The 27982-nt window shown below is 45.0% G+C and overlaps 1 protein-coding gene across 4 annotated transcripts in view; it reads left to right on the top strand.

The window, feature by feature from the left end:
- The window catches only part of LOC124038335 (tau-tubulin kinase 1-like), a 42426-nt gene that overhangs the window by 10574 nt on the left and 3870 nt on the right, over positions 1 to 27982 (top strand). For all 4 annotated transcript variants that reach the window (XM_046354092.1, XM_046354094.1, XM_046354093.1 and 1 more), the window contains 4 exons: positions 3844 to 4048; positions 4442 to 4623; positions 13655 to 14204; positions 25966 to 27974. In XM_046354092.1, the coding sequence (XP_046210048.1) occupies positions 3844 to 4048; positions 4442 to 4623; positions 13655 to 14204; positions 25966 to 27974 (2946 nt within the window). The remainder of the gene's footprint in view (positions 1 to 3843; positions 4049 to 4441; positions 4624 to 13654; positions 14205 to 25965; positions 27975 to 27982) is intronic.

Below are 27982 nucleotides of genomic sequence, written 5' to 3' on the forward strand. Positions count from 1 at the left end.
AGAACACTAAGGCAACCTGCCTAAATGACTACCGACCCGTAGCACTCACGTCTGTAACTATGAAGTGCTTTGAAAGGTTGGTCATTGCTCACATCAACACCATTATCCCAGAAACCCTAGACCCACTCCAATTTGCATACCGCCCAAACAGATCCACAGATGATGCAATCTCTATTGCACTCCACACTGCCCTTTCCCACCTGGACAAAAGCAACACCTTTGTGAGAATGCTATTCATTGACTACAGCTCAGCGTTCAACACCATAGTACCCTCAAAGCTCATCACTAAGCTAAGGACCCTGGGACTAAACACCTCCCTCTGCAACTGGATCCTGGACTTCCTGACGGGCCGCCTCCAGGTAGTAAGAGTAGGCAACAATACATCCGTCACACTGATCCTCAACACAGCGGCCACTCAGGGGTGTGTGCTCAGTCCCCTCCTGTACTCCCTGTTCACTCATGACTGCACGGCCAGGCACGATTCCAACACCATCATTAAGTTTGCAGATGACACAACAGTGTTAGGCCTGATCACCGACAACGATGAGACAGCCAATAGGAAGGAGGTCAGAGACCTGGCCGTGTGGTGCCAGGACAACAACCTCTCCCTCAACGTCATCAAGACAAAGAGATGATTGTGGACTACAGGAATAAGAGGACCGAGTGGAGCAGGTTGAGATCTTCCAATTCCTTGTTGTTCACATCACCAACAAACTAACATGGTCCAAGCACACCAAGACAGTCATGAAGAGGGCACAACTAAACCTATTCCCCCTCAGGAAATTAAAAATATTTGGCATGTGTCCTCAGATCCTCAAAAGGTTCTACAGCTGCACCATCGAGAGCATCCTAACAGGTTGCATCACTGCCTAGAATGGCAACTACTCAGCCTCCGACCGCAAGGCACTACAGAGGATAGTGCATACGGACCAGTACATCACTGGGGCAAAGCTGCCTGCCATCCAAGACCTCAATACCAGGTGGTGTCAGAGGAAGGCCTTAAAAATTGTCAAAGACTCCAGCCACCCAAGTCATAGACTGTTCTCTCTGCTACCACATGTCAAGCAGTACCAGAGTCCAGAGTACCAGAGTCCAAGAGGCTTTTAAACAGCTTCTACTCCCCAAGCCATAAGACTCCTGGACATCTAATCAAATGGCTACCCAGACTATTGCATTGCCCCCCCCCCCTCCCTTTTTGCACCGCTGATACTCTCTGTTGTTATCATTTATGCATAGTCACTTTAATAACTCTACGTACATGTACATATTACCTCAATTACCTCAACTAACCTGTGCCCCCGCACATTGACTCTGTACCGGTACCCCCCCTGTATATAGTCTCACTATTGTTATTTTACTGCGGTTCTTTAGTTACTAGTTACTTTTTATTTCTTCTTCTTATTTGTATTTTACATTCTTTATAACTGTATTGTTGTTTGGGGCATTTCACTGGAAGGTTCACTGTTGTATTCGGCACATGTGACTAATAAAATTGGATTTGATTTGAACAGTGTATCCACTACTTATCAACCAGATTAAACAGCAGAAAGGAATTCAAATGGGATCACACTTAAGAACATTTTGGACACATTAACATGAAATATTAAAACATCCAGCTAGCCAAGAGATTGTACAATTCCCATTACCTGTAGCCTAATTTACATTAAAACATCAGGAACAGATAGTCCAATGCCTTGTTGCGATAATTCATTCAGGATTAGAATGCAACTATGAGAATTTGTAACACACTGTTTGCATTTTAATTTTTTTTTGTACAGGATATTTTCGACAACACAAATCTATTTATTTATTTATTTTTATTTCACCTTTATTTAACCAGGTAGGCTAGTTGAGAACAAGTTCTCATTTGCAACTGCGACCTGGCCAAAATAAAGCATAGCAGTGTGAACAGACAACACAGAGTTACACATGGAGTAAACAATTAACAAGTCAATAACACAGTAGGAAAAAAAATGGGCAGTCTATATACAATGTGTGCAAAAGGCATGAGGAGGTAGGCGAATAATACAATTTTGCAGATTAACACTGGAGTGATAAATGATCAGATGGTCATGTACAGGTAGAGATATTGGTGTGCAAAAGAGCAGAAAAGTAAATAAATAAAAAACAGTATAAAAACAGTATGGGGATGAGGTAGGTGAAAATGGGTGGGCTATTTACCAATAGACTATGTACAGCTGCAGCGATCGGTTAGCTGCTCGGATAGCTGATGTTTGAAGTTGGTGAGGGAGATAAAAGTCTCCAACTTCAGCGATTTTTGCAGTTCGTTCCAGTCACAGGCAGCAGAGTACTGGAACGAAAGGCGGCCAAATGAGGTGTTGGCTTTAGGGATGATCAGTGAGATACACCTGCTGGAGCGCGTGCTACGGATGGGTGTTGCCATCGTGACCAGTGAACTGAGATAAGGCGGAGCTTTACCTAGCATGGACTTGTAGATGACCTGGAGCCAGTGGGTCTGGCGACGAATATGTAGTGAGGGCCAGCCGACTAGAGCATACAAGTCGCAGTGGTGGGTGGTATAAGGTGCTTTAGTGACAAAACGGATGGCACTGTGATAGACTGCATCCAGTTTGCTGAGTAGAGTGTTGGAAGCCATTTTGTAGATGACATCGCCGAAGTCGAGGATCGGTAGGATAGTCAGTTTTACTAGGGTAAGCTTGGCGGCATGAGTGAAGGAGGCTTTGTTGCGGAATAGAAAGCCGGCTCTTGATTTGATTTTCGATTGGAGATGTTTGATATGAGTCTGGAAGGAGAGTTTGCAGTCTAGCCAGACACCTAGGTACTTATAGGTGTCCACATATTCAAGGTCGGAACCATCCAGGGTGGTGATGCTAGTCGGGCATGCGGGTGCAGGCAGCGATCGGTTGAAAAGCATGCATTTGGTTTTACTCACGTTTAAGAGCAGTTGGAGGCCACGGAAGGAGTGCTATATGGCATTGAAGCTCGTTTGGAGGTTAGATAGCACAGTGTCCAATGACGGGCCAAAAGTATATAGAATGGTGTCGTCTGCGTAGAGGTGGATCAGGGAATCGCCCGCAGCAAGAGCAACATCATTGATATATACAGAGAAAAGAGTCGGCCCGAGAATTGAACCCTGTGGCACCCCCACAGAGACTGCCAGAGGACTGGACAGCATGCCCTCCGATTTGACACACTGAACTCTGTCTGCAAAGTAATTGGTGAACCAGGCAAGGCAGTCATCCGAAAAACCGAGGCTATTGAGTCTGCCGATAAGAATATGGTGATTGACAGAGTCGAAAGCCTTGGCGAGGTCGATGAAGACGGTTGCACAGTACTGTCTTTTATCGATGGCGGTTATGATATCGTTTAGTACCTTGAGTGTAGCTGAGGTGCACCCATGACCGGCTCGGAAACCAGATTGCACAGCGGAGAAGGTACGGTGGGATTCGAGATGGTCAGTGACCTGTTTGTTGACTTGGCTTTCGAAGACCTTAGATAGACAGGGCAGGATGGATATAGGTCTATAACAGTTTGGGTCCAGGGTGTCTCCCCCTTTGAAGAGGGGGATGACTGCGGCAGCTTTCCAATCCTTGGGGATCTCAGACGATATGAAAGAGAGGTTGAACAGGCTGGTAATAGGGGTTGCGACAATGGCGGCAGATAGTTTCAGAAATAGAGGGTCCAGATTGTCAAGCCCAGCTGATTTGTACGGGTCCAGGTTTTGCAGCTCTTTCAGAACATCTGCTATCTGGATTGGTTGTTTTGTAAAAGATCATGTGTTCTCAATAACTTACCTGGTTAAATAAAGGCAATCAATAAACAAAGAGTAAAAATGTCAGTGTATGTTCTGTGCTTTCCCAGGGTGGTGAACGTGACTCTGATTCCTGGGGAGCTGCCGAGGGAGAACACAGATGACGTTCTACAAGATGAGCACCTGAGTGACCAGGAGAATGCTCCACCTGCAGTACCTAGCAGGCCTTGCGAGGGGACACGACCCCAGGCGGAAGGCGAGGCATGGAACGACACCGACTTCAACCGCAACCAACTCAGGATCAGCATCAGCAAGGTACAGGAGCGACCATCTAATACATCCTCTGTGTGTCTCACTTTGGTGATGGCAGCACTGTAAAACATGGCCTTACATTCTTTAAATATACTCAAAGTTAGAAATAAATTAAAAGAGCTAGTTTACTTTCTTGTTGGTTTTCAATTACCATCTATTACATTCAGAGGATATAGACATACCTGGTTGTAGATAGAGCAAGAGATATATTTCAGGTGCTGTGTTTACCATGAATTTACAGTGCTCAAACATGGTAAAGCAAATAGTAACGCATTTACAGTACAATTCAAGCTGCTATATACCTAGAATTCTTATTTGAAATGAGTCAACAGAATAGGTCTAACTCTTGACAGTGCTTTCTAACAGTGGTAACCCTAGAAACCCTCATTCCCCCAGGGACAGTTGGCTGCGGAGGAGGAGCCTGCTAGAGGGGTGTGTCCTGAGGCCACTGTGGGTGGAGCTCCCCCAGAAATGACTGGTGCTCAGGTCTGCGCTCTGCGGTACCGGAGGATCAACAGCCCAGAGTCAGACCGTCTGTCCGGCGCAGATGGGAGACCAGATGTCTACGATAAACGAGGGTGAGGGCTCTATAGAGTGCAGACAAGTTATAATACACTTTTGTGCAGATGTATACTTTCTGTACACCATACATGCATGAAATTGATTTTATAAAGACCTTTTTGCATCAGCACCAGCCTCAAAATCAAATCTCATTTGTCACACGCGCCGAATATAACAGGTAGACCTTACATTGAAATGCTTACTTACCAACAATGCAATTTTAAGATTATTTTTATTTTTAAAGTGAGTGATAAAAGTAACAAATAATTAAAGAGCAAACAGTAAATAACAATAGCGGAGCTATATGTAGGGCGTACCGGTATTGAGGTAATATGTACATGTAGGTATACTTATTAAAGTGACTATGCATATATAATAACAGAGAGTAGCAGCGGTGTAGAAGAGGGGGGTGGGGCAATGCAAATCGTCTGGGTAGCCATTTGATTAGCTGTTCAGGAGTTTTATGGCTTGGGGGTAGAAGTTGTTTAGAAGCCTCTTGGACCTAGACTTGGCACTCCAGTACCGCTTGCCGTGCGGAAGCAGAGAGAAGAGTCTATGACTAGGGTGGCTGGAGTCTTTGACAATTTTTAGGTCCTTCCTTTGACACCGCCTGGTATAGAGGTCCTGGGTTGCAATAATCTTGGCCCCGGTGATGTACTGGGCCGTACGCACTATCCCAAGTAGTGCCTTGCGGCCGGAGGCCGAACAGTTGCCATACCAGGCAGGGATGCTCTCGATGGTACAGCTGTTAAACCTTTTGAGGATCCATGCCAAATCTTTTCAGTCTCCTGAGGTGGAATAGGTTTTGTCGTGCCCTCTTCATGACTGTCTTGATGTGCTTGGACCATGTTAGTTTGTTGGTAATGTGGACACCAAGGAACTTGAAGCTCTCAACCTGCTCCACTACAGCCCTGTCCATGAGAATGGAGGCGTGCTCAGTCCTCCTTTTCCTGTAGTCCACAATCATCTCCTTATTGTCTTGATCATGTTGATTGAGAGGTTGTTGTCCTGGCACCACACGGTCCTCCCTATTTTTTTAAATGGTATTTTACCTTTATTTAACTAGGCAAGTCAGTTAAGAATAAATTCTTATTTTCAATGACAGCCTAGGAACAATTGGTTATCTGCCTTGTTCAGGGGGCAGAATGACAGATTTTTACCTTGTCTGCTCGGAGATTCGATCTTCCAACCTTTCGGTTACTAGTCCAACGCTCTAACGACTAGGCTACCTGCCGCCCATGTGTCGGTGATCAGGCCTACCCCTTTTGTGTAATCAGCCATCTTAATGATGGTGATGGAGTCATGCCTGGCCATGCAGTCATGAGTCAATCAATCCATGTGTTTTTAAAGCCCTTTTTACATCAGCCGATGTCACAAAGTGCTATATAGAAACTCAGCCTAAAACCTTAAACAGCAAGCAATGCAGATGTAGAAGCACGGTGGTTAAAAAAAACTCCCTAGAAAGGCAGGAACCTAGAAATAAACCTAGAGAGGAACCAGGCTCTGAGGGGTGGCCAGTCCTCTTTTGGCTGTGCCGGGTGGAGATTATAACAGTACATGGTCAAGATGTTCAAATGTTCATAGATGATCAGCAAGGTCAAATAATAATAATCACAGTGGTTGTAGAGGGTGCAACAGGTCAGCACCTCAGGAGTAAATATCAGTTGGCTTTTCATAGCCGATCATTCAGAGTTAGAGACAGCAGGTGCAGTAGAGAGAGTTGAAAACATCAGGTCCGGAACAAGGTAGCACGTCTTGGGAATAGGTCAGGGTTCCATAGCCGCAGGCAGAACAGTTGAAACTGGAGCAGCAGCACGACCAGGTGGACTGGGGACAGCAAGGAGTCATCAGGCCAGGTAGTCCTGAGGCATGGTCCTAGGGCTCAGGTCCTCCGAGAGAAGAGAAAGAGAGAAAGCGAGAGAGAGAATCAGAGGGACCATACTTAAATTCACACAGGATACCGGATAAGACAGGAGAAATACTCCAGATATAACAGACTGACACTAGCCCCCGGACCCATAATTTCTGGAGGCTGAGACAGGAGGGGTCTGGAGACACTGTGGCCCCGTCCTACTATACCCCCCGGACAGGGCCAAAGCATAGCACCCACACCACTACAGGGATCTTCAACCACCAATTTACTACCCCGAGACAAGGCCGAGTAGCTCACGAAGATCTCCGCCACGGCACGAACCCGAATGGCGCCAACCCAGACAGGAAGATCACGTCAGAGATCAGCCCCCATAATAGGGTAAGAGGCAGAGAATCCCAGTGAAGAGAGAGGAACTAGCCAGGCAGAGACAGCAAAGGTGGTTCGTCGCTCCAGTGCCTTTCCGTTCACCTTCACACCCCTGGGCCAGACTACACTCAGTCATAGGACCTACTGAAGAAATTAGTCTTCAATAAAGACTTAAAGGTCGAGACCGAGTCTTCGTCTCTCTCATGGATAGGCAGACCATTACATAAAAACTTAGCTCTATAGGAGAAAGCCCTGCCTCCAGAAATTCTAGGGACAATAAGGAGGCCTGCGTCTTGTGACCGTAGCGTACGTGTAGGTATGTACAGCAGGACCAAATAGGAAAGATAGATAGGAGCAAGCCCATGTAATGCTTTGTAGGTTAGCAGTAAAACCCTAATATGATCACATTTTTGCCTCTAGTCAAGATTTTAGCAGCCGTGTTTAGCACAAACTGAAGTTTATTTAGTGCTTTATCCGGGTAGCCGGAGAGCAGAGCATTGCTGTAGTCTAATCTAGAAGTGACAAAAGCATAGATTCATTTTTCTGCATCATTTTTGGGCAGAAGGTTTCTGATTTTTGCAATGTTACGTCGATGGAAAAAAGCTGTCCTTGAAACAATTTTGATATGTTCGTCAAAAGAGAGATCAGGGTTCAGAGAAACGCCAAGGTCCTTTACAGTTGTATTTGTGATGACTGTACAACCATCAAGATTAATTGTCAGATTCAACAGAAGATCTCTTTGTTTCTTGGGACCAAGAACTAGCATCTCTGTTTGTCCGAGTTTAAAAGTAAAACATTTGCCGCCATCCACTTCCTTATGTCTGAAACACAGGCTTCCAGGGAGGGCAATTTTGGGTCTTCACCATGTTTCATTGAAATATACAGCTGTGTATCGTACAGGGAGTACAGGATCGGACTGAGCACGCACCCCTGAGGGCCCCCGTGTTGAGGATCAGTGTGGTGGATGTGTTGTTACCTACTCTTACCACCTGGGGTCGGCCCATCAGGAAGTCCAGGATCCAGTTGCAGAGGGAGGTGTTTAGTCCCTGGGTCCTTAGCTTAGTGATGAGCTTTGAGGGCATTATGGTGTTGAACGCTGAGCTGTAGTCAATGAATAGCATTCTCACATAGGTCTTGCTTTTGTCCAGGTGGGAAAGGGCAGTGTGGAGTGCAATAGAGATTGCATCATCTGTGGATATGTTGGTGTGGTATGCAAATTGAAGTGGGTCTAGGGTTTCTGGGATAATGGTGTTGATGTGAGTCATGACCAGCCTTTCAAAGCATTTCATTGCTACAGACGTGAGTGCTACAGGTCGGTAGTCATTTAGGCACGTTGCCTTAGTGTTCTTGGGCATAGGGACTATGGTGGTCTGCTTGAAACATGTTGGTATTACAGACTCGGACAGGGAGAGGTTGAAAATGTCAGTGACACTTGCCAGTTGGTCAGCGCATGCTCGGAGTACACGTCCTGGTAATCCGTCTGGCCCTGCGGCCTTGTGACTGTTGCCCTGTTTAAAGGTCTTACTCACATCGACTGCAGAGAGCGTGTTCACACAGTCGTCTGGAACAGCTGATGCTGTCATGCATGTTTCAGTGTTACTTAACTCAAGGCGAGCATAGAAGTTATTTAGCTCGTCTGGTAGGCTCATGTCACTGTGCAGCTCTCGGCTGTGCCTCCCTTTGTAGTCTGTAATAGTTTGCATGCCCTCCCACATCCGACGAGCGTTGGAGCCGGTGTAGTACAATTCGATCTTAATCCTGTATTAATGCTTGGCCTGTTTGATGGTTCGTCGGAGAGAATAGCGGGGTTTCTTATAAGCTTCCAGGTTAGAGTCCCACTCCTTGAACACAGCAGCTCCTTGAAAGTGGCAGCTTAAACCCCAAAGAGCAAACAATGCAGAGGCAGAAACACAGTGGCTAAGACACAACCCCTGAAACGCAGGAACCTAGAAAGAAAGATAGAGAGGAACCAGGCACAGAAGGGTGGCCTGTCCTCTTCTGGCTGTACAGGTGGAGATTTAAGAGTACATGTGACCATTAAGGCCAGATCGATTTTTCAAAATGTTAAAATGTTCATTGATGACCAGCATGGTCAGATTAGTAACCATGATGGCTATAGAGCAGCCATGCTCAACAGGCGGTGCGGATCCGGACCCGGAATGGGGTCAATACGGACCGCAGGTCCCGACACAGAAAGATTAGAAGAGAGATGTAGTGGGAGAATGCATTAGATAACAGTACACCAGATAAGACAAGCTGACCCTAGCCTCCTGGCACATACAAGCTATTGCAGCATAACTACTGGGGACTGAGACATGGGTCAGGAGACACTGTGGCCCCGTACAACATCACCCCTGGACGGGGCCAACCAGGAAGGAGTTAACCCCAACCACTCTTCCAAAGCTCAGCCCCCACACCACTTAAACATAGAACCCCCTGACCTTTCAGCCTATAAGTACCCACTAGAGAACGTTGCCGGTCTTCCTCTTTAGCATATGCATCAAATGCATATAAATCTGCAAGATGCAGCAAACCTTATATTTGTGTAAATATAGTGCATTTGGAAAGTATTTAGACCCCTTGACTTTTTCCACATTTTGTTCCCCCAAATCAATCTACACACAATACCCCATAATGACAAAGCAAAAGCAGGTCTTTAGATTTTTTTGCAAATGTATAAAAAATAAAAAGCTGAAATATCACATTTACATAAGTATACAGATCCTTTACTCAATACTTTGTTGAAGCAACTTTGGTAGCGATTACAGCCTCGAGTCTTCATGGGAATGACGCTACAAGCTTGGCACATTTGTATTTGGGGAGTTTCTCCCATTCTTCTCTGCAGATCCTCTCAAACTCAGGTTGGATGGGGAGCGTCACTGCACAGCTATTTTCAGGTCTCTCCAGAGATGTTCGATCGGGTTCAAGTCCGGGCTCTGGCTGGGCTACTCAAGGACATTCAGACACTTGTCCTGATGCCACTCCTGCATTGTCTTGGCTGTGTGCTTAGGGGCGTTGTCCTGTTGGGAGGTGAACCTTCACCCCAGTCTGAGGTCCTCAGTGCTCTGGATCAGGTTTTCTTCAGGGATCTCTCTGTACTTTGCTCCATTCATCTTTCCCTCGATCCTAACTAGATTCCCAGTCCCTGCTGCTGTAAAACATCCCCACAGCATGATGCTGCCACCACCATGCTTCACCATAGGGATGGTGTCAGGTTTCCTCCAGAAGTGACACATGAAATTCAGGCCAAAGAGTTCAATCTTGGTTTCATCAGACCAGATATATTTTTTCTCATAGTCTGAAAGTCTGTAGGTGCCTTTTGGCAAACTCCAAGCAGGCTGTCATGTGCCTTTTACTGAGGAGTGGCTTCCTTCTGGCCACTCTACCATAAAGGCCTGATTGGTGGAGTGCTGCAGAGATGGTTGTCCTTCTGGAATGTTCTCCCATCTCCACAGAGGAACTCTGGAGCTTTGTCAGAGTGACCATCGGGTTCTTGGTTTGTTCAGTTTGACCAGGCGGCCAGCTCAAGGAAGAGTCTTGGTGGTTCCAAACTTCTTCCATTGAAGAATGATGGAGGCTACTGTGTTCTTGCGGACCTTGATAAAAGCGTCTGCTAAATGGCATATATTATATTATTATTACCTTCAATGCTGCAAAAATATTTTGGTATCCTTCCCCAGATCTGTGCCTCGACACAATCCTGTCTCGGAGCTGTACGGACAATTCCTTCAACCTCATGGGTTGGTTTTTGCTCTTACATGCACTGTCAATTGTGGGACCTTATATACACAGGTGTGTGCCTTTCCAAATCATGTCCAATCAATTTAATTTATCGCAGTTGGACTCCAATCAAGTTATAGAAACATCTCAAGGATGATCAATGGAAACAGGATGAATCGGAGCTTCATTTCGATTCTCTTAGCAAAGGGTCTGAATACATATTTAAATAAGGTATTTCTGTTTAGGTTTTTAATACATTTGCCCCCAAAAATGAAAAACCTGTTTTCGCTTTGTGATTATGGGGTATTGTGTGTAGATTGAAGATTATATTTTTTTTTAAGTCAAGGGGTCTGAATACTTTTCAAATGCACTATTTATAATATATATATATATATATATATATATATAAATAACAATAGTTATTTGTTTAGATAGAGTCATGGATATGTTTTGTGTAAGTCTACAAAGTCCTAGAAAAAACGTAGGCCTATAGCCTATTTTAGTTTAGATAGAATCAAAACATATGTTTTGTGTAAGTCTACAAAGTCCTTAGAAAAATAGTAATAGGTTATAGCCTATTTTAGTTTAGTAAAATAAAATAGATTACAGTGTAATCAATTTGATCAGCTTTATTTGCAGATTCGATTAGTAATAGAGTTATAGTAATAGAGTTATAGTAATAGAGTTATAGTAATAGAGTTATAGTAATAGAGTTATAGAAATAGAGTTATAGTAATAGAGTTATAGTAATAGAGTTATAGTAATAGAGTTATAGTAATAGAGTTATAGTAATAGAGTTATAGTAATTCAATAAAGTCCAGTTACAGCTGGACTTTAATAAAAATACAACCAGCCAGGTGCACAGGTGAAATGATTAACTGTATTCCTGAACAAAAGCACCAGTGCATAAACAACTAAAATATGAATTGCATAAATTAATAGCATATTTTAAGTTTATTATGTTACTAGTTTTTGCTTAGAAGCCAGATCAATGCTTCCGTGCGAACGCATGGACAGCATGGATATTCTTGGAAAAAGTGAAATTTGGAAATAGAGCTGGAACTCTTGAATTATGAGTTATTTGACAAAGGTATGTGTAATAGAAACTGCAGAATATTCCATTTCTAACATGCTGACCACACTGCTTGCTCACGTAGCGTGCGTGAGCATGGCAAAATAAAATGTACACATATATGTTATTCAATCTTTGCACTCACACTGCTCGCGTGCGTCAATGAGCATCTGCGTAGCCAGGCGCTAAAATAGAACTTGGTTTTATTTGTGACGCTTGACGCGCTGAAAGTCCCGGCTCTCCCATCTCCTCCTTGGTTTTTAGAAGCATATAGCCACATGGGTGATTGAAAGATAACTGAGGTCCACACTCCAGTCCAGAGATGGTAGTACAGTTGTAATCCACCTTAAAGTTGGTTGCCAAATGCAATATAAAGACCAAAGAAGAAGAAGCCTGAAGGAGGATAGATTACTAGAATCAAACTTCCCCTTTATTCTGTGGATTAATTGTTGGAGAAGAGGACCTTGTGCATTTCAGGTAAAATAACAACCCAATGTTTATATCCCAAAATAAATTACCTAGCAACAGCAAGCTAGCCAGCTAAATTGCCATAAATGTTTAATGCTTTTCGACTTCTCCCCAAATGAATATAGTTGGTTGAATTCATTTTTTATATTTCAACCTGTGTGTCCTGATCGCGTCTGGTGTGGGTGAACAAAATCAATATGCACGCGATGTCCGTGGGCGGTCTGATCAGCATGTAATACTAAATAGAAATCACAATGTTTTACCTGCATGTGACTCTGAAGGAGGATTTGATTAAGTGATGCTCCTTTACATGCATCTATTAATTACAAGATGTGCCCATCTCTTAATGTACAATTTAACAACTGATAGGCCTAATATTGTCACTCATTACATTATTGTCAATATAATCTTGTCTATAGGTTAAGTCTTATTATGTGTGAAATGAGCTTCGGCATAGTTGTGGTATAGTTTAGGTGTAGTGTTGATGTGCAGGCTGACTGGCATCGTTTGTTTCCCACTCATCAAGGATATGTTTTTCATTATTCTAAAGTCCCAAAGCAGCACACAGCATGTTTTCGTTTCCCTTACAATGCATTTGATTAGTAATAGAGGATGCCAAATGTAAAAGAGAATGGTATCAACCCGCAAGGCGTGCGGTCAAATTATTAACATGAGCGCCAACATAGATAAATAAGCATAACACAAACTCATCGTTACACTATTGTTGTTTTAAATTAAAACGCCCTCTTCACCCTCCTTATCATTCAGTTAGGCCTAATTCAGATTCAGTTGTGAAGTAAGGTGCACAATTAAATCGCCCATTCATCAGTTTGGTCATTCATACAGTGAGGAAAGAGAAGCATTAGCATCTGGCTGGGTACCAGCGTCTTACAGCACATGGTCTTGGCGGATTGAGTTAGAAATAGGTGTGGTCAGCATGTTAGGAATAGGTGTGGTCAGCATGTTAGGAATAGGTGTGGTCAGCATGTTAGGAATAGGTGTGGTCAGCATGTTAGGAATAGGTGTGGTCAGCATGTTAGGAATAGGTGTGGTCAGCATGTTAGGAATAGGTGTGGTCAGCATGTTAGGAATAGGTGTGGTAAAACAGGTAAAAAGGCTCCAAATACATTTCTGTTTGTGATTTTAAAAGTCTGACAAATTAGCAGTGGAAGATACAAACATTTAGGAAAAGTCAGGGAAGGAGCAGGACATAGTTTTTTGGGGGGTGATTATTTTGTTCATTTACAAAATTAAAAGGCGGTTCTAGTGTTAAGGGATGTGAACAGACCACTAACTTACTACCCTGAGACAATGTTGGTTATCACCCAGGAAGATCTTCCCCACCTACTCACACACACACACACACACACACACACACACACACACACACACACACACACACACACACACACACACACACACACACACACACACACACACACACACACACACACACACACACACACACACACACACACACACACTGAAAACGCAACACACAGTCAAGTTACCAAGATTTTGGACAGTGATTTTTTTGTCTCCCCACCAGGTCTCGTATGGACATCCTGGGATCCCCGTCCCGCTACGTGCACTCCTCCCAGCCGGCCCAGATGCACTCCCTGGAGGGAGGAGGTGGGGACCGGCAGGGTGGCGGTGGGAGACCAGGCCAGGAGGTCTCCGTTGCCTCCGCAGCTGACCCCGAGGCCCACAGTAACGCCTTCATCCGGTCTGTACCACTCGCCGAGGAGGAAGACTTTGACAGCAAGGAGTGGGTGATCATTGACAAGGAGACTGAGCTCCAGGACTTCCTGGGTCTCCTGGGCCCGGGTGCCGAACCCACCACCTCGGGGCCCACCACCGATGAGGAGCCCGAGGAGCTGAAGCCCCTGGATGAACTGGAAGAACGGAGGAGGTTACGGGGAGCTGTAGGTGGAGAGGTGGTGGTGAGGCCTAAGATGCGAGCAGGAGGCATAGTGGCACTTCCAGAAGGGGAGGGGTCTAATGGGGCTAGTCCTGGACACTCGGGTTATCACACTCTGCCTCATAGCCGTGGACAAAGACCACGGCCACAGTCGGAGCACTTTGGAGCTCAAGGACAGGTAAGATCAAGGGACTGCGGGGTGGAGAATTGGTGTGTGTCTTGGTGTGTGAGTGTGTTTGTATGGGTTGGGGTCCATTTGAACTGAATTGAAATTCTAATTAAATCGAAATGTACTTGGCCACCTGTCTGTCTTCGTCTGCATCTGTGTTTGTCTTTCTGCGGGTATATGTCTATGTTATCTTGGGCCGTGGGCCATTTCCTGTTATTTCCTGTGTCAACAATGTAACTGGACACAATTTGAATGAATGGTATACTTATTCTTCATCTTCTCAGCCATTGGTAATTACTTTTTGAAGGTCAATGTATGTATACCCAGTGTTAATTTGACCAATAACAGTGCATTACATAGCTTATTGCATTTTTGCTTCATCTATCCACTGACTAAAGCCTATAATTACCAAGCTGTCATAAAGTCAATGGATAATGTTTTATTTATACCGGTAGTATTGTATTTAATAAGTCATCCAGTGTGTGCAAGAGGACTGCAGATTCCTATCTCCTATGAAGAATGAATTCCCTCCATCCGGGATACACAGCTGTGCAAGTGAAATACACTTCATGAAGCACAGCAGTGTGGAGGAACAGTTATCTGCAATGGTTCAATTCTGGCCATAGTTTTAAAAACATTAATTTTGGCAGCTACTGAAATGGGTGGAGCGAACGTTCCTTTGTAGTTGGCTTTTTTTATTGATTTATCCACGATTGTCTCATTGATACAAAGAGTTATTTTGCAAGAGAGACCTGTTCAAGATAGCAACCATTGCAACCATTTTGTGCTGATGATGCAGGATAATGCTGTTGTGTGAATACATGTTCTGATAGAAGATATGTTATGGGTTCAGACGGTAAACTGCTCCAGACAGTTACACAAAAACTGTTTCACAAAACAAGTAGGGATATGTTTCTCCTCTCTCTCCTCTCTCTCAGCGCCAAGTCAATCTCAGCCCCTCGGAAACCCCATTCAATATCTTGCCAGAACAACTTTGGCCCTGTGCCTGCATATCCATATCCAGTGACAGTCGGCAAACGCTGAAATGCTCGAACATCTGTTTTTATCCATTCAAAATAAAACCCAACCCAAACCATTGCGCTTCGGTCTCGTTTATCCCTCCCTAAAAAAAGAGATTGAAAAAAGAGATCCCTCCCCTTATATTTCTGCTGTATGTGCGTGTGTGTGTGGTGTGCTCACTACATCATGCACACAGACACACAGAGACCCAGACATTCCCCTGCCAGCAGAGATAGAGAAGAGACGGAGTCTTCTTGGCCACACCCACGCCTGATGCCTTTCTCCTCCACTCTTATTGGTCTTTTTCAGTTGGAGGAGGACAGGCCCCACCCCCACCACTCTTTCCCGAGGCCCAACCAATTGAGGAGATTGGCGTCGTACGTGTTCTCGTCCTCTACCCTGGAGACGGAGCAGTATCCCCATGGTAATTCGGAAGCTGGGGCGTTGATCCAGAGAAGCCGCTCTGCCGAGAGCAGCCCCGCCCGTCTCCCCTCGCGGCGCCACATACCCCTGGTACCCGGCAGCCCCGGGGGGTCGCGACCCAGACACTCTGTCCTCAACCTGTCCCGACTCCAGATACAACAGATGCTGGCCAAACTAATGAATAAGACGTGATCGGAAAAAAAAAACAGTAAGGGTTGTAGCTAGCGTTTTGTGTAATCACATACAGCGCTTTTCCCCAAACCACAACAACAATACATTCTGCTCCCTCCTCCACCTCGTCACAGAAATAAACACAATCCTGGCTATATCTAAGTGGACTGGAGGGTTTAACAAAAGGGAATATTACAACAAATATAACTTTTTTATTTATTGTGCAATAAACTGGGGCCGGCCTGTACCCTGTGCTCCAGATAAGCCTGTGGGCCTGTAGACCAGAAGTAATATGGTCGAGTTTCGTCCTTCTGGAGGAAATGCAGGCAAGGTCACTGGATACGAACCCCAGGCTCCTAAAATGGCCACTCCACGAGGCATACAGCTCAGTGGATATTGTGGATGTGGAGGGAGAGAATAGAGCTGGGAAGATAAACCGAAGATTATCAACACCGACCATAACGATCAGTAATCGCAGGCATTTTGCTGATATTGTTCATTACGATAATAGCCTATACTAGAGAAATGTGAAGTTTGAAATGAAATATGTTTGCTAATATGGGTGATTGTATGGAGCGATTTTAGTGCCAACAGAGCCAAATTCATAGTTAGAAAATGCATGTAACATGCAACATTGGCTTCAGAAACCGCCAGAAGTTTCTAACACAGAGAGAGTTTGATTCTGTCTGTTCTCCTCTACCTGTCCTGACTGGCAAAGTACCAGGATGTTGTCTATGGTTTTGAATCTGAATTTAGAGAACTGAATTTGAAAACTGAATCTGAATTTAGAGAACTGAATTTGAAAACTGAATCTGAATTTAGAGAACTGAATTTGAAAACTGAATCTGAGCGCATCTGAGAAGTTGAATATATGAAACTTTGATCAACTTTAAATAATAGTTTGTAAACTTCATACACAGACAATGAATGCAATATCGGAATATCTAAATATTGAATTTGAATATTCAATTAAATTGAAAATTCATTTGTAATGATCTTCGTCTGTTGTTTATAGAAAGTCAGACCGAAATGCAGCGTGTAGGTTACTCATGACTTTTAATAAAGCTAATACGGTACATGAAATAACGAAGAAGAAAACAACAAACGAATGAAACTAATACAGCCTATCTGGTGACTAACACTAAGACAGGTACAATCACCCACGAAATCAACGCGCACTCAGGCTGCCTAAATACGGTTCCCAATCCGAGACAACGAGAATCAGCTGACTCCAATTAGGAATCGCCTCAGGCAGCCAAGCCTAACTAGACACACCCCTACTAATACACACTCCTAATTAATACAAACCCCAATACGAAATACAACATAAACCCATGTCACACCCTGGCCTACCCAAACATAAAACAAAAACACAAGATACAATGACCAAGGCGTGACAGAACCCCCCCCCCCCCCTAAGGTGCGGACTCCGGGACGCACCTCAAGAGCATAGGGAGGGTCCGGGTGGGCGTCTGTCCATGGTGGCGGTTCTGGCTCGGGACGTGGACCCCACTCCATAAATGTCCTAGTTCCTCCCCTTTGCGTCCTAGGATAATCCACCTTCTCCGCCGACCATGGCCTAATAGTCCTCACCCTGATCCCCACATAACTGAGGGGCAGCTCGGGACCGAGGGGCAGCTCGGGACCGAGGGGCAGCTCGGGACAGAGGGGCAGCTCGGGACAGAGGGGCAGCTCGGGACAGAGGGGCAGCTCGGGACAGAGGGGCAGTTCGGGACAGAGGGGCAACTCAGGATAGAGGGGCAACTCAGGATAGACGGGCAACTCAGGATAGAGGGGCAACTCAGGACAGAGGGGCAACTCAGGACAGAGGGGCAACTCAGGACAGAGGGGCAGCCCAGGACCGAAGCAGCCCGGTACTGAGGGGAAGCCCGGTACTGAGGGGAAGCCCGGTACTGAGGGGAAGCCCGGTACTGAGGGGAAGCCCGGTACTGAGGGGAAGCCCGGTACTGAGAGGGAGCTCGGTACTGAGAGGGAGCTCAGTACAGAGAGGGAGCCTAGTACTGAGAAGAAGCTCAGTACTGAGAGGAAGCTCAGGCAGGTAGTAGGCTCCGGTAAATCCTGGCTGGCTGGTGGACCTGGATGATTAAGGTTGTCTGGCCGATCTAGAAGATCTTGGCAGACTGGCACTTCTGGCGGATCCTGGCAGACTGGCACTTCTGGTGGATCCTGGCAGACTGGCACTTCTGGTGGATCCTGGCAGACTGGTGACGCTGGGCCGACAGGAGACTCCGGCAGCACAGGAGAGGAGAAAGGCTCTGGCTGAGCTGAACAGGCTGGAGACTCCGATAGCACAGGAGGGGAGAAAAGCACTGGCTGTGCTGAACAGGCGATGCGCACTGGACGCGCTGGGCCGACTGGTAGCACTGGTGGCGTTGGACAGACAGGAGACTCCGGCAGCGCCGGAGAGGAGAACAGCTCTGGTTGCGCTAAACAAGCGGGAGACTCCGATAGCGCAGGAGAAGAGAACAGCTCTGGCTGCGCTAAACAAGCGGGAGACTCCGGCAGCGCAGGAGGGGAGAAAAGCACTGGCTGTGCTGAACAGGCGATGCGCACTGGACGCGCTGGGCCGACTGGGAGCACTGGTGGCGCTGGACAGACAGGAGACTCCGGCAGCGCAGGAGAAGAGAAAAACTCTGGCTGCGCTAAACAGGCGAGGCGCACTGGAGGCCTGGTGCGTGGTGCTGGAACTGGTGGTACTGGCGCGAGGACACGCACAGGAAGCCTGGTGCGGGGAGCTGCTACCGGAGGACTGGTGTGTAGAGGTGGCTCTGGATAGACCGGACCGTGCAAGCGCACTGGAGCTCTAGAGCACTGAGCCTGCCCAAGCTTCCCTGGCTCGATGCCCACTCTAGCCCGGCCAATAGGAAGAGCTGGTATATGCCTCACCGGGCTATGCTCCCGCACTGAAAACACCATGCGCTCCATCAACACGGTGCCTGCCCGGTCTCTCTAGCCCAACGGTGAGCACAGGGAGTATGCGCAGGTCTCCTGCCTGGCATAACTATTCTCCCTTCTAGCCCCCCCCCAATAATTTTTTTGGGCTGTTTTTCCGGTTTCCTTGCCAACCGTGTTCCCTCGTATCGTCGGCTCCTATCTCCCGCTGCCTCTGCTCTCCTTAGTGACGCCACCTGTTCCCATGGGAGGCGATCTCTTCCGGCCAATATCTCCTCCCAAGTGTAACAACCTTTACCATCCAATACGTCTTCCCATGTCCATTCTCCAAATAATTCATCCACCCTTTGCTGCTCCAGCTGTCGCTGCCTGTTTAAACCAGCGCCTCTCCGTTTTTACCGGCGTGTCTTTTTCGTTAATTCGATTCGCCTGTAGCCCTCTTCGCATTGCTGTAGGGAATCCCAGGCGGGCTCCTGCACACGCACTGGGTCGGCTGCCCACCTGTCGATTTCTTCCCACGTCGTATAATCCATATCGTCCTCCTTCAACTCCTGCCAGTTCACACGCTGCTCGGTCTGTGAATCGTGTTGGGTGATTCTGTAATGATCTTCGTTTGTTGTTTTCTTCTTCCGTTATTTCATGTACCGTATTAGCTTCATTAAAAGTCATGAGTAACCTACACGCTGCATTTCGGTCTGACTTTCTACAAACAACAGACGAAGATCATTACATCATTTTAAATATTCATTCAATTCAGTTTAAAATAATGAAATACAAGTTTGATTTATGAATTAAATTATTACATTTGTGCATTACAAATTAAAATATATTCAGTTCAAATGCAATATCCTAATACAAATAAAAAATTATGGAATTCAAATACAATTTCTGTTGGCACTGAAATCACTCCATGTGATTGTTAATGGCACAATTGATGGCTACAACCAAGTTAGTAGTAGTAGTCGTTTAAAGAAGAATAAAACAGCTGTGGTGCAATTTTATGTTATTAACTTTTTATCGTTTTTGCATCAATTTAGGCAATTTATCGCAATATGGATTTTTGTCTATATCACCCAGCTTTAAAAGAGAGACAGAGGGAGAGATATGTATTGTGAGAAAAGAGAGAGGAGAGAGAGAACGATCCACATGTTTCAAAAACTTGTACACCACAGACACTGTACACTCCACTTTACAGTACACTCCACTTTACTGTACACTACACTTCACAGTACACTCCACTTTACTGTACACTCCACTTTACTGTACACTCCACTTTACTGTACATTCCACTTTACAGTACACTCCACTTTACAGTACACTCCACTTTACTGTACACTCCACTTTACAGTACACTCCACTTTACTGTACACTCCACTTTGCAGTACACTCCACTTTACAGTACATTCCACTTTACTGTACATTCCACTTTACTGTACACTCCACTTTACAGTACATTCCACTTTACTGTACACTCCACTTTACAGTACACTCCACTATACTGTACACTCCACTTTACAGTACACGCCACTTTACTGTACACTCCACTTTACAGTACACTCCACTTTACTGTACACTCCACTTTACAGTACACGCCACTTTACTGTACACTCCACTTTACAGTACACACCACTTTATAGTACACTCCACTTTACAGTACACTCCACTTTACTGTACACTCCACTTTATAGTACACTCCACTTTACTGTACACCCCACTTTACTGTACACCCCACTTTACTGTACACTCCACTTTACAGTACACTCCACTTTACAGTACACTCCACTTTACTGTACACTCCACTTTACTGTACACTCCACTTTATAGTACACTCCACTTTACTGTACACCCCACTTTACTGTACACTCCACTTTACTGTACACTCCACTTTACAGTACACTCCACTTTACTGTACACTCCACTTTACAGTACACTCCACTTTACTGTACACTCCACTTTATAGTACACTCCACTTTACTGTACACCCCACTTTACTGTACACCCCACTTTACTGTACACTCCACTTTACTGTACACTCCACTTTACAGTACACTCCACTTTACTGTACACTCCACTTTACTGTACACTCCACTTTATAGTACACTCCACTTTACTGTACACCCCACTTTACTGTACACTCCACTTTACTGTACACTCCACTTTACAGTACACTCCACTTTACTGTACACTCCACTTTACAGTACACGCCACTTTACTGTACACTCCACTTTACAGTACACGCCACTTTATAGTACACTCCACTTTACTGTACACTCCACTTTACTGTACACTCCACTTTACTGTACACTCCACTTTACTGTACACTCCACTTTACTGTACACTGATATTTGTTTTTTCAAAGATGCTGTTTTTATTCAAGCGCTGAGTACTGTAGCTTTGTTAGAGGTAGACTTTTAGGCAAAGAGTTTTCTGCTCATTTCTGCTCTGCCCAGGCTTTCATCTGCACATGCTTAAAGTGCTTTAGGACCGGCTTGTGTGTGTGTGAGTGTGTATAGGGGGGATAAGTATTATTCCCCTTCTACTCATTATTGTCATCATCACCACAAACACTATTACCCTCTTCATCACCATGTATTGTTCTTGTTTGATCAAGTTTAAGGTTTTGTTATTTAAAATAACGAAGCATAGCAAAATGTTGAATGGCTATTCCGGATGCTGCTTTATCATAATCAATGTGCCAGGATGTTGAGATGAACAGAGATAGATTCTATATGGTTGTTTACTGTCTGAGGGTCAATTATGGGTCATTATAGGCAATAGATTCATAGGCAATAGATTGATAAGCAATAGATTGATAGGTAATAGATTCCATCATTTTAGTGGAATGCTGCTTTGTCTTACCACATATAAATGTTTATAACATGTATGTAGAATGCCTATAACATGTCTATAATATTGTATTATTCATATGCACACAAACAATTGCATCTGGTTTTTTCCATGTCAGTTTTGACAGTTTTACCAGTGTTACCAGCAATAATTATTCATTTTTCATAATTTTATAGTTTATAATGTTTATTGTTGTCAATCGTTTCATTTCTCTTGCCTTTTGATACTGCTGTTTGGACTCTGGATAGAAGACACAGATCTTGTTGCTTCAAGAACATGCCTTCATTTTGCTGCACCAGTCACAACTATAGATTGTGTGAAATGTCCATATTGTCAATATTTGTTGCTCACTTATGTAATTGTTTAAAAGGAGGGAATTAATGACGAAATTCAATTGAACCTGTCCTAGCAATGTTTATGCAATGTTTGTTTACAAACATATCTATTTGTGAGAGGAGTCTACCTGGTAATAGTAGTAGATTTGACTTTTTTACAAAGTAGAACGGAATTTCCGAACTCCTTTAGTAATAATTGTTTCATGACAGGATAGGAGCAGAAGAAGGGAGACAGAGTAGAGGGAGCAGACATAGCTCATGCGAGGATCAAACTGGGATCCATTCTGCAGGGGGATGAAGGCCTTCAGTGCATTCGGAAAGTATTCAACCCCCTAGACGTTTTCCACATTCTGTGACATTACAGCCTTATTCTAAAATGTATAAAATAGTTTTCCCCCTCATTAGTTGACACACAATACCCCATAATGACAAAGCAAAAATTGTTTTTAGAATTTTTTGCAAAACGGAGAATATCACATAAGTATTACATAAGTATTCAGACCCTTTACACGGTACTTTGTTGAAACACCTTTGGCAGCAATTACAGCTTTTTAGGTATGATGCTACAAGCTTGGCACAACTATATTGGAGAAGTTTCTCCCATTCATCTCTGCAGATCCTCTCAAGCTCTGTCAGGTTAGATGGAGAGCGTTGCGGCTCAGCTATTTTCAGGTCTCTCCAGAGATGTTTGATCGGGTTCAAGTCCGGGCTCTGGTTGGGCCACTCAAGGACATTCAGAGACTTGTTCCGAAGCCACTCCTGCATTGTCTTGGCTGTGTGATTAGGGTCATTGTCCTGTTGGAAGGTGAACCTTTGCCCCAGTTTGAGGTCCTGAGCGCTCTGGAGCAGGTTTTCATCAAGGTTCTCTCTTTAGTTTGCTCTGTTCATCTTTCCCTCGATCCTGACTAGTCTCCCAGTCCCGGCCGCTGAAAAATATGTCCACAGTATGATGCTGTCACCATCATGCTTCACCGTAGCGATGGTGCCAGGTTTCCTTCAGAAGTGACACATGGAATTCAGGTCAAAGAGTTCAATCTTGGTTTCATCAGACCAGAGAATCTTGTTTCTCATGGTCTGAGAGTCCTTTAGGAGCCTTTTGGCAAACTCCAAGCGGGATGTTATGTGCCTTTTACTGAGGAGTGGCTTCTGTCTGGCCACTCTAGAAATAAAGTCCTTGTTGGTGAAGTGCTGCAGAGATGGTTGTCCTTCTGGAAGGTTATTCCATCTACACAAAAACTCTGGAGCTCTGTCAGAGTGACCATTGGGTTCTTGGTCACCTCCCTGACCAAGGCCCTTCTCCCCTGATTTCTCAGTTTGGCCGGGCGGCCAGCTCTAGGAAGAGTCTCTTGGTGGTTCCAAACTTCTTTCATTTAAGAATGATGGAGGTCACTGTGTTTTTGCGGACCTTCAATGCTGCAGACATTTTTTTGGTACCCTTCCAAAGATCTGTGCCTCGACACAATCCTGTCTCGGATCTCTATGGACAATTCCTCGAACCTCATGGCTTGGTTTTTGCTTTGACATGCAGTGTCAACTGTGGGACCTTGTATAGATAGGTGTGCCTTTCCAAATCATGTCCAATCAATTGGATTTACCACAGGTGGACTCCAATCAAGTTGTAGAAACATCTCAAGGATTATCAATGGAAACAGGATGCACCTGAGCTGAATTTCGAGTCTCATAGCAAAGGGTCTAAATACTTATGTAAATAACGTTTTTTTAATATAATTTTTTTACATTTGCAAACAAATCTCAAAACCTGTTTTTGCTTTGTTATTATGGGGTTATTGTGTGTAGATTGATGAGGGTTTTTATTTATTTAATCAATTTTAGAACAAGGCTGTAACGTAACAAAGTATGGAAAAAGTGAAGGGGTCTGAATATTTCCTCGAATGTTTCCTCGAATGCACGGTATATGGTTCCAGAGCAGAGAGTCTCATCTGCTTGCTTTAGGCCAGTAGTAGTAGGATTTAACCATAGAGATCCAATAAACATTGATTGATGCTCAATGTTAAATTCAAGTCTTCCTTCCATCAAATCTAAGCCGATGTGACGATGAAACGTTGCAAGTAAACTTGGTTGGAGGTACAAAACATATTCCCTCCCTCTCAGCATGATTCATTTGTATTCTCATTCCTAATTCTATGGATTTAACAGTACCCAACACCGCTCTGTCATTTCATTTGACCGTGGGAAAGGAAGAGCTATGCTACGTAAACAAGACAATGCAGGTTTAATTGAATTGAGTCCATGTAAAGATTGTTATAATGAGCAAAACATATCTTATAATACACTTGCCTTTTTGGTCTTCCATCAATTTCACTTTTTCAGAGATCTAATAATGAAACTCACTGAATGTATTTCTCAATCTCTGGTTAAACTCAGTTCTGAGGCTGTATGTATCCAGCATCTCAGAATACAAGTGCTGATCTAAGGTCAGGTACCCCCGTCCATGTAATCTTATTAGTTAGGATTTAAAATGAAAAATATATCCTAGATCAGCACTCCTTATCTGAGACGCTTTGTGAATAGGGGCCATGATCTCAGCTCAGTTCTCACAATAAACAATAATGGTTGCCACTTTTCTTGAACTATATTTGGTCAAGTCTGATTTGTATGTGATATGTCCTTGTGTACGTTGGTCTAGAGTGTATCTTCTGCACTTTGGTTTATTTCCAAACCAAATAAGGATACTCCCGGATCAGGGATGACCTTAGTAGGCTTGGTAACCATGTGTTAAAAACATGTCAAACATTTTGTTTGGCTGGTAACGTTGAAATGCGTTTTGGGAGTTTTCCTGATGAAGCATTTTCATGTCAAATTACATGCAATCATATACTGTAATGATGTTGCCTGTATTCTGTTGCCCCGGTCTTGTGTGTAGGTCAGAGGAGGCTGGTGGGAGGAGCTACAGGAGGACGGGCTCATTGTAATGACTGGAATTGAGTCAATAGAATGGTACCAAATATCAAACACTTGGAGACAATATTTTTGACTCCGTTTCATTGGGGCTTCTTCTATGAAAGTCCTTTCTGACCAAATTCTTCCTAGGATGTATAATGATTTGCAGTACTTGCATACCTGTGCTTGTGATCTCCTCCAGTTCATTGCAGATAATGTATGTGTGCGGTGGGGTGGGTTGGCATGGGAATGTGTAAGATAATACAGTACCAATCATTATTTTCTAACACTTTGGAGTGAATGTAAAAGATGTCAACCATTATTTGAACAACATCGTGATCTGTGAGTGTCTTTCTCAGTAAAGGAGGACGGGACAGTCCCTATCGCCTTTTGTGAATATATTATAAGCATTTGTTTTTGTATCGCAATAACCCTGTAGAGTCATGTATTACATAATGTATTTAAAAGCATGTATATCAAGCAATTTTTTCAATAAATGTTTAAAAACATGTATATTAGTACATTGCTGGATCAACAACATTGCAACACTTTAATGTCAGCATGTCATGTGATCTTGTATATCTGCTTCACACCTGTACATGCATTTGGCAACACACTGTTTTTAATCGTGGCTACACCTTGGCCACACTTGAAATCAAACCTGGTTTGAGCATTTTAAAAGAAAACAGAGAACATAACATGTACATACAGACATTATGGACATTCCGTGCCTTTTCTATCCATGGATGTAAACTATACTAGACAATCCTCAGACGCTTGTATACAACCAAAATATGATTAAAGGTTTTGGGGAAGTACTTTGTGGAAATGTTGTCTTGCGTGAGCTGTTTTGATGCTAGGATAGTAATTTTAAACGTATCTGAATTTTTCTAATAGATTCATATTTTTAAGGTCATACACTGGTTCTGCTCTGCAACTGTTTACAGGTGTCTGCGTTCATATGTGTACTAAAGTCTTTGTGACGGTGTTCTTCAAATATGTTTGTTCTGTTTCATTTCAGTAACACATTGTTAGAAAATACATCTGATATTTCATTATTATATACTGTATGTATTATGTCCTAGGCTTCAGGGAAAGTGTTTCCTTTCCTTTGATACTCATGTACTACAGCCAGCCTCTCTCTTTGTCATATGTTATAGGCCCAGGAGCAGATCAACACATACCAGGGTGGCAGTGTGGAGGACCAGAGAGAGAGACCTGACCTTACCATGCTGGCCCAGCATCGCATACATCGGGTGGACTTCCTCTCTGCCATGCTCACCGCCACCCTTCCACCTCTCCAAACCTCTTTTGAGGTTGGTTCCGGAAACCTTGTTGAGCAGGATCGTGATGGGGATATGAATGGGGCCGGGGTTGGGTCCAACGGTGTCGGGAGCCCCAAAAGTAGCGAGCACAGCCAGGAGGGTGATGATGGAGCGCCCTCTACTCTCCTTGCAGACGAGCCTCCTCTGGACTACCCTCACCTGGTCTCTGCGGGAGTGGGGTTGGGGGGTGATCCGGACCTGGAGCTGGAGGAAGGCTCCAAGACCCTGGTGCTCTTCTCCCCTGGAGACATGAGGAAGTCCCTTGCCGTGGTGGGCGATCTGCCCCCTGACGATACTGCGAGCCACCAGGGGACCCTGGCAGCCGTCACACCCCAGTGCGAGCGAGCCCTGGGAGCTCTGGGAAGCCTGCTGGACATATCTGAGCCAGGTACTCTGTCCTCCCAGCTGAAGTCCGAGCCCAAATTGTCTTTGACAGCCGTCACTGCCATCCTGGTCAATATGGCATCCAATGTGGTTGCTCCCACTAGCACCTCCCCTCCTTTCACCAAAGTGGAGCGTACATTTCTCCACATTGCCGAGACCACCCACCATAATGTGATGAGCTCCTCGGGGACCCTGCAACCCAGGCTGCTGCTCCCTGGGCTGGTTGAGGAGCCCACAGCTGAACAGGAGGACTGCTTGGAGGGAGAGAAAGAGGAGGATGTCTCCGATGGAGAGAAAGAGAAAGGTAGAGAGAGCAGATCCAATGGGGACCTTTCAGAAAACGACGCTGAGAAGGGGACGGAGAGGGAGTCTGAAGGTGAGGTCCCAAAGACATACAACGTACACAGGAGGGAGAGTGGATCAGAAGGCGATGTCTATGAGAAAGTCGAGGAAGGGGACAAAGAGAACAGGTTTGAGGAGAACATTCCAGAGAGCGACAAGGAGGATGAGAAAGATCCGGATGAGGAGAAGAGAGATGGTAGGTCCAAGGAGGAAGTTCCAGAGATAGAAACCCCAGGTTCCCCAGATGGAGACATGGCTAAGGAGGAGGAAGAAGAGGATGTTGCAAAGAAAGAGGTTGAGGAGTTAATCTCTCCAGAAAAAGAGAAGGAAGAAGAGACGGAACTTGGGGCGGAGGCTCCGCCAGAGATACAGTCAAACCTCTCCTCTCCCATTCTCTGTCCCTCCGAAGAACCTGAAGCACAGGATGTCCTGGTCGTTTCCACAGAAACCAAGTTATACTCTGAACAAGAGGATACCCCTATTGCCGTTTCCCCTGAGAAGGTGCCTGCCCAAGACATGACAATGGCAGAGATGGAGAACCAGGTCCAGCTCAAACGAAACATTGAGGCTTCTCCACAAGAAGAACCTAAGGACTCTGGTGATCCAGAAACATTGGCAGTGCACCAGGTAGAGAGCAAAGACGTGGCAGAGACTAGCAAACAAACCAGGCCTCGTAAACTGAGCCGAATCCCGGTTCTCTCCCGGTCTGAGGAGGACACTGGCTCGGACCAGGACCAGTCGGCGGCGTCCCAGTCACTCAAGTCTCGTCAGAAGGCCAAGCGACCTCACCTAGCCCGGCTGGTCATGGAAAGGACACAAGGTCGTATGCTAAGACTGGCTTCTGTTTCCTCAGCTTCGTCTGTTGATGATGGCTGTAAAGCAGCAGCAGAGACTCAGTCGGAGGAAGACACCCATGATGAGGACGACTCTCTGCCCAGGAAGGAGAGGGGTGTTGGCTGGGAAAGGGAGAGGCGTGGCGGGCGTCAAAGAAGCAGGATACCCCGTCCCGTCACGCCTGTTAAGCTGCAGGGTCCCTCTGTTACAGCATCGGATGCCATCTCCCAAGCTGGCACCAATGCTAGTGTCCAAAAGCCACAACTTTCAACTGTATATACTAGGTGGGTTC

Source organism: Oncorhynchus gorbuscha, linkage group LG06, assembly GCF_021184085.1.
Source record: "Oncorhynchus gorbuscha isolate QuinsamMale2020 ecotype Even-year linkage group LG06, OgorEven_v1.0, whole genome shotgun sequence".
Classification (NCBI taxonomy): domain Eukaryota; kingdom Metazoa; phylum Chordata; class Actinopteri; order Salmoniformes; family Salmonidae; genus Oncorhynchus; species Oncorhynchus gorbuscha.